General features: G+C 38.3%; 1 protein-coding gene and 1 pseudogene across 2 annotated transcripts in view; one reads left to right on the top strand and one right to left on the bottom strand.

Moving 5' to 3' along the window:
• The window catches only part of PPP2R3C (protein phosphatase 2 regulatory subunit B'', gamma), a 29,744-nt gene that overhangs the window by 7,595 nt on the left and 14,210 nt on the right, over positions 1-7,939 (top strand). For both annotated transcript variants that reach the window (XM_015561316.1, XM_006759708.2), the window contains 4 exons: positions 1,082-1,186; positions 1,981-2,093; positions 3,064-3,161; positions 4,012-4,082. In XM_015561316.1, coding sequence (XP_015416802.1) covers positions 1,082-1,186; positions 1,981-2,093; positions 3,064-3,161; positions 4,012-4,082 — 387 coding nt within the window. The remainder of the gene's footprint in view (positions 1-1,081; positions 1,187-1,980; positions 2,094-3,063; positions 3,162-4,011; positions 4,083-7,939) is intronic.
• Positions 7,056-7,701, bottom strand: LOC102765485 (annotated as a pseudogene).

Genomic DNA, 7,939 nt, shown 5'->3' on the forward strand with positions numbered 1-7,939 from the left:
TTTTGGCACAAAATTGGACATTTTTAAGTGTAAAAATGTCTGTGATGTTAACACCTTCAGCAAATTTGACATATGAAGTTTTGAAGCTTGTTGTCAATGCAACAAAATAGCATACATATCAAATCGCATATATATCAACATATGTGTAACTCCCATCTTTTGGAAAAAAAATTCTCATTATTAACCAGTACACCTAGTAAGTCATTATAAAGCCCTGCTTATGGAAATCACCCCAGTGGGCAGTCTGCCTTGGAGGCCAACGTAATAGACACTGGCTTGATCATCTCCAAAGTGAGGTGATTCAGTCTCAAAAGACATAATTTGGTAAGACTGTGGATCTTCAGATAGTCCCAATATAATTCTATGTCCACCTGTGGTTACAGTGGAAACAGTGCTCTAAGAATTGGTCATTTGTTGGTCACTGAATTCTCTGTGAATCTCTTTTTGTTCAATGAACTTTTTAACTTTTTAAAAATAAATGTTTTTATTGATTTCAGAGGGAGGAAGGAAGAGGAAGAGAGAGTTAAAAAAACATCTATGATATAGATAATCCATTGGCTGTCTGCTGCACACCCACTACTGGGGATTGAGTTCACAATCCGGGCATGAGCCTTGGAATCCAACTGTCACCGACTGGTTCATAGGTCAATGCTCAACCACTGAGCCACACCTGCCAGGTTAAATGAACTTTTTAAATGAATGATGACTTGAAATTAAGCAAAATGGAGATATAAAAAGTAATTGAATGGAATACATAATTATTTTATGAGATCATGTACATTTTACTTAATCCAATAGTCTAGAACAGTGATGGCAAACCTATGACGCGTGTCAGAGGTGACACACGAACTCATTTTTTTGGTTGATTTTTCTTTGTTAAATGGCATTTAAATATATAAAATAAATATCAAAAATATAAGTCTTTGTTTTACTATGGTTGCAAATATCAAAAAATTTCTATATGTGACACAGCACCAGAGTTAAGTTAGGGTTTTTCAAAATGGTGACACGCCGAGCTCAAAAAGTTCACCATCACTGGTCTAGAATGTAAGTATGGAATTTAACTACAGTGTATTTTTAGCTGCCAGCTGAAGATGAAGTCTTACTGCAGAAATTAAGAGAGGAATCCAGAGCTGTCTTTCTGCAAAGGAAAAGCAGAGAACTGTTAGATAATGAAGAATTACAGGTAAGAAAGGAATAAAAGCTTGCTTTGGATGTTTGCCATTTCTTATTTGTACTACTTACATCATACAGGATGTCACGGCTGCCTTAATGGAGAGGTGCCTGCAGAGTGGGTGAAAGACAAGTTCTGGAGAGATGGCTTCCACTAGAAACAGCGGCAGAGCTTGCGTGGGCCTATCTCCCAAGCATAGTTTTTTTTTTAAAGTCCCTAGGTGATTCTAATGCAAGGATAAAGTTGAGAAACCCCTACTGTAGAGTCAAACTGCAGGGGTTCAAATCCCAGCCCTGCTCTGTGATCTTGGGCAATGTACTTAACATTTTTGTGCTTCAATTCTCATCTGTAAAGTAGGCATAACAATATCTATGGTATATAGTTATGTAGATTAAAGAGGCAATGTATATGTCTATTTTTATTGTTTATAATTAATCAGAAGAATAATAGGGGTTGAGATTCATCTTAATATTAACTCTACTATCAGACTATCATTTAATGCAGTGGTTCTCAACCTGGGCTGCACATTAGAATCACCTGGGAATCTTTTGAAAATCCTGATTTCCGTGCCTCGTCCTCCGGAAATTCTGTTTCTTTGTAATGGGGTGGGGCCACAACATTAGTAACAAAGAAACAGAATTTCTGGAGGGTGAGGCCCAGAAATCAGGATTTTCAAAAGATTCCCAGGTGATTCTAATGTGCAGCCAAGGTTGAGAACCACTGATTTAATATAAATAACATATTTAACTATGCCTTTAAGTTTTTTTCTGTTAACTATAAATCTCCATTTTTGCAATTCTTCTAAGAACTTATGGTTTTTGCTGGACAAGCACCAGACACCACCTATGATTGGAGAGGAAGCAATGATTAATTATGAAAATTTTTTGAAAGTTGGTGAGAAAGCTGGACCAAAGTGCAAGTAAGAATAATATCCTATATAATAAAAGCCTAATATGCAAATTGTCCCCTTGACCTGGAATTTGACCGCTCGGTATGGCATGCACTGACCACTGGGGGTGTCCCAGAACATGGTGGGTGTCGGTGGCACTGACATTGGAGGCGCTGCCAGCCCTGATGGGCCCTGACAAGAGCGGGACCACGGTGGGATGGTGGAGCAGGTGAGCAGGTGGCACCAGGCCAAGGCGGGTGCAAAGCGGGGCCCAATCGCCCTGCTGATCTCCCTGCAGACTGCGACCAGCAGTGGCCCCCAGGCGCTGAGGGAGCTGGGCGGGGTCCGATGACTCAGGCAGAGCGGGGGGCGCAGGGGCCCAGGGGCCCAGGTGCTGCCCAGGGTCCAGAGGTCAGCTGGGACCTGCCCTTCCACACCAGACACTTGCACTTAGATCGCCAGCCAGGCTTAGGGACTGCACCCGTACATGAATATTGTGCACCAGGCCTGTAGTATTTAATAAAGGAATATATTTCATTAAGCATTTTAAATACCTCAAATGTTGATGAAAATTTAAGTCAGTGGTATGACAATTTGAGTCAATTTTGAGTTATTAATGAAGTTTAAAAAATTTAGTAAAGAAAATTATATTGGTACGAATTCATTAAAAGAAATATGACTTATAACACTATAGGCCTTCATTCTTTTTTTTTCCAGTTCTTTTTTTTTTATTTTGTTTTATTGCTTAAAGTATTACAAAGAGTATAACCTTCCCCAGCCTCCCCAGCTGTAGTTTGACAGCCTATTCGATGCTGCTCTGGGCCTTCATTCTTAAGAGAATGTAAAGAAGTAGGACAATATTTTTGAACTATAATTCTCACTGTTTTTTCACCACTTTGATTTTTAATTGTTTGAATTTATGCTGTTGTTTGCTAATTTATATAGAAGTAATTTTTATGTTATGTAGCAGATGATTTTAATCCTTATTTCCTTTCCCTAGGCAATTTTTCACAGCAAAAGTCTTTGCTAAACTCCTTCATACAGATTCTTATGGAAGAATTTCCATCATGCAGTTCTTTAATTATGTCATGAGAAAAGGTGATTTCATTTTCCTTGTGCTCTGCCTACCTGGTAATCAAGTAGGATTTTGGTCCCTGCTTTTAGAGTATCCCTCCCATGCAAAACAACTCTCTTAGTAAATTTGAAAAGCAGATTTTCTTGCCTTTTGAACAAGATTTTTTTTCCTAGTATGATTCTCTCCTAGAACTACTAGAGCTGAGATTTTCTGCCATAGATTTGATTTCGTCATTATAAAAAGAGAAACAAAACAAAACCTCACGTCGTAAAGATAATAACTATCTAGATATATCAAAAGCCAAACCAAGAGTTTTAATGTGTGGTAATTTGAAATTATTTTAATTCACTGGTAATTTTATTTCACCAACATAAGGGTTGAGCTGCCTGAGAAGTTAGTTTCAAATTCACAACTGTAGTATGAGTTTCAAAGAGTTTTTACCAAACAACTGGAGTTGTATGATTCCTATAAGTTCCATAATGATCTGTCAAGTCTTATGTATATCATCTTTAATTTGGTGGCAGTAGTTAACCTCTGTAAAATAAAAACAGCTTGTTAAAAGCATAACATTGCACTCACTGTCCCTGTTTGGTGGAATGACAAGTTTAATAAGAACAATATCCTCAAGGCCATCAACTTTATTATCACTTTAGGCATTGCAGAATTGTTGATATCTGCCATTAATTCTCTGGAAGGTTTTTGTTTCATTTCGAACAATTTTAGGGTTAACAAATAAGTAATATGTGTGAGAATAAAGATGTTCATAAAAATATTAGCTTGTCCCTCTAATATAGCTCTTTATCTCCTTTTGTCCTTATATATGCTAAAGAATAGCACTTAGTAATTACATTTCATTTTTCTGTTTATTGTCAGTTTGGCTTCATCAAACAAGAATAGGACTCAGTTTATATGATGTTGCAGGACAAGGATACCTTCGGGAATCTGTAAGTATTAATCTACTTTAATAACTATGATAGACATGAAAATGTTAAGAGTGGTTACCACTGGGTGTTGGGATTACAGATGGTACTTTTTTGTTTGTATCTCTGTTTTGTTTGTTTTTACAAATAACATGTTACTAAAAAACCTTTTAAATGTATATTGACCACAAAAATTCATTTTTAGATTCTTTTCTCTAGTCTAGAGAAAAAGCTTTTTATAGGAGAAAATAAGAATGTAGTGTTTTAATAGGATTAAAACCATTGAAGAAACAGTGAAAAACTTGTGATTATTCATGAGTGTTATCAGTGTATGACTTTTAAAAAGTAAAAGCTAGGAATTTTTTCTCTTATAGGAAATATAAAAGAGAAAAATAATGTGACTGTCTTCCCACCAATAGGTTTGGGTTTAACGTCAGTTACCAAGGGGCTGTTTGGTAATTAGTACCACTAGGTATTAAAGTAGTTAGGCCAGGTTACCAATAGAGAATCATAGTCTCATGACCTAAATGGCTCTGCTGCTTCTGAGTGCAGGAATCTAAATGATATGGCCATGCTTCTTTTCAGCTCAGGCTTTCCCCACACATATAGAGTGCTTTTTAGGGTTGTCGGGGAAAGGGGCAGGGAGTTAAGCATAAATATGAAACAGGTTAATTAATTGCTTAAATATATATTTAAATATTAGATTTTAAGACAAATTCCCTGTTATAGTTTGTTTCCTGCTATAATTTTTTAGTGTCTGTTTTATCCAGATTTCTGTAGATAGAATGTTAGCTCATACTGAACATTTACACTTAAAAACCTTTCTGGGGCCCTGGCTAGTGTGGCTCAGTTAGTTGGGCATCATCCCATGCATTGAAAGGTTGCTGGTTCGATTCCCGGTCAGGGCACATGGCCGGGTTGTAGGCTCAATTTCTGGTCAGGGCGCGTGTGGGAGGCAGCCAATGTTTCTCTCTCCTTCACCCTTCCTCTCTCTAAAAATCAATAAATGAACAAAACAAAACAAAAACCTTGCTAGGGACACAGTACAGTTCTTGAACTTTAAGATTCAGATCAACTTGACAAGAAAAGGTTCTTGCTTTGCCCTGGCTGGGTGGATCAGTTGGTTGGAGCATCGACCCATACGCCAAAAGGTTGCAGGTTTGATCCGCAGTTTATGACACATGCAGGAGGCAACTGAATGATGTTTCTCACATCGATGTTTTTCTCTCCCCCTCTCTCTTTAAAATCAATAAAAACATATCCTCAGGTGAGGATTAAAAAATAATTATTTTTTAAAAAGGTTCTTTTATCCATCTCTCTCTAGCAATGAAGACATATTAGCCACCTATTGATACTTTCTCAGATCAGATATTAGAGTAGTTCCATAGCTCTAATTCTTGTCAGCAGTTAGTTGGTTTACAAGACACACTTCCTTGCCCTGGCCAGTATTGCTCAGTAGTTGGTTGAGTATTGTCCCATGCACCAAAAGGTCAAAGGTTTGATTCCCAGTCAGGGCACACCTCCAGGTTGCAAGATCAACCCCTGGTTGGATGTGACACATTGATGTTTCTCTCTCTTTCTTTCCTCTCTCCTCTCCCTCCTTACCCTCTCTCCCTCTCCCTTCCTCTTTCTCTAAAAATCAATAAGAATACATTGGGATTTTTTTTTTTTTAAAGACACACTTCCTTTTGCTTGCCTCTTTCCAGGAATGGAAACAAAAATTGAAACAGGGATGAAGGAAGGGGAGAGAAAACAACAGTACATCTCTGTAGTTGTGTTTAAAAGGGAGTAATTTTCCCTTCTCTCAAAGACAAGAAATATTTCTTATGCCGTGGGCACTTTGCCTTTTGAAACCAGATCATGTTTCTTCACTTAAAAGACAGTAGTTTCCAGAACCAACATCTGTAATTTGAGTAGTTTGGGCAAACTTTCATTCACTTACTAAATAAGCACTTAACAAACACCTAATTTGTGCTAAGTACTATTCTTTTCTTTATCCTCACCTGAGGATATTTTTTCCATTGACTTTTAGAGAGAGTGTAAGGGAGGGAGGAGGAGGGGAGAGAAAGAGAGAGAAACATCGATGTGAGAGACAGTAACGACTGATTGCATTTTGCACACACCCCAATCAGGGATGGGGTGTGAACCCACAACCGAGGTACGTGCCCTTGACCAGGAATTGAACTTGGGACCCTTCAATCTGCAGGCTGATGCTCTAACCACTGAACAATGGGCCAGAGCTGTTCTAAGTATTATTCTAAGCCTTATTCTTATGGAGCTTTTTCTAGCAGAGTAGGGAGGCAGACACTAAATTATAAGCAAGATAATTTCAAATAATGACAAGTTCTATGGTGAAAATATAGAGGATGGGAAAGACTATGATTGAAGTTGAGTTATTTTAGATTAGATGAAAGGGGCGCTTTTTTGAAATAGTGATTGAATTTTAGCTGTGAAAGATGAGAAAGAAATCAGCCTTATGAAAATGTAATAAAGGGGAAACAGTAGGGTCAGTGTCCCCAAGGCAAAGTTAAATCTGATCTGTTTTGGAACTGAATGAAGCCAGTATGGCTAGAGCGTATGAGCAATATGGTTAGAGTAATAGGAGTTGAGTTGGGAAAGTAGGCAGGGACCACATGGGCCTTTTAGGGCCATGGTAAGGAGTTAGAATTTTATTTGAGACTGATAGGATGCCATTAGAAGTTGTAAGCTGAATCTGTCAGAATATGATTTACATTTTAAAACATCACTGTGGGTGTGTGTAGAATGGGTTATAAGGATAGAATGAAAGAAGGCATATTTAGGCTACTGTAGTAGTCCAGGTGAGAGATGATAGTGGCCCAGACCAGTGTGATGCTGTAGAAAAATCCAGTAATGAATTAATTTGCTATATAGTTTGGACACACAAAATTAGACGAGTGCTAAGTTGATGCAAAACTGGGCAAAGGAGTGAGTGTATTTTGCAGAGAGCAAACTACAAATGTTTCTTTTTTTTTTTTTTTTTTTTTTACTTTTACTTAGATTTATTTTATGCTGAATTTACTCCCGGGCCATAAGTTTTTGTTTCTTCAGTTTCTTCTGAGATATCTTTTTCTTCTGTGCAACCTCCTCTTCTGGTTTAGGAACAATCTGCTCCTTTTCAGTGAGGATCATCTCAGTGTGGCAGGGAGAGCTCATGTATGGGTTAATCCGCCATGAGCTCTGTAGGTTCTACACTGCATCTTGGGAGCTTTGTTCACCTGAATGTGCTCAATGACCAGAGAATCTACATCTAATTCTAAACCCTTAAGTTCAGCAGTGCTCTCTGCATTTTTAAGCATGTGCAGCAAAAATGCAGCCCTCTTTTTGGGCCACTAACCCTGTGTCCAGCCCCACTATTTTGCCTGGGCATATCTACCAACTCTACCATTGTAAAGACGGAATGGCACGCACTGCTTCTGTAAAGTGACGTCCTTCAGGTACTTGGTGGCCTTTCGAATATGCATGCCCTTGACGGCCTGGGCAGTTTCACGCGTGTTCTTGAAGTGAACACCGAGGTTGGAGCTTCTTGATTTGCATGATTTCGTGGGGTTTTCTGGGTCTAGCGAATAGCGAACCATCTTCAGGGGTCACCTATGGGCGCTTTGGGGAAGAGCTACAAATGTTTCTTAATCATAGAAAAAAATTGTAAGTTCACATAATAAGATAAATGTCAAATAGATCTACATTGAATATATCCCAAGAAACCAGAAACACCAATCAGAAAGGATATATGCACCCCTATGTTCATAGCAGCACAATTCACCATAGCTAAGATCTGGAAACAGCCTAAGTGCCCATCAGTAGATGAATGGATTAGAAAACTGTGGTACATCTACACGATGGAATACTATGCTGCTCTAAAA

This window comes from Myotis davidii, unplaced genomic scaffold, assembly GCF_000327345.1.
Source record: "Myotis davidii unplaced genomic scaffold, ASM32734v1 scaffold176, whole genome shotgun sequence".
Lineage (NCBI taxonomy): Eukaryota > Metazoa > Chordata > Mammalia > Chiroptera > Vespertilionidae > Myotis > Myotis davidii.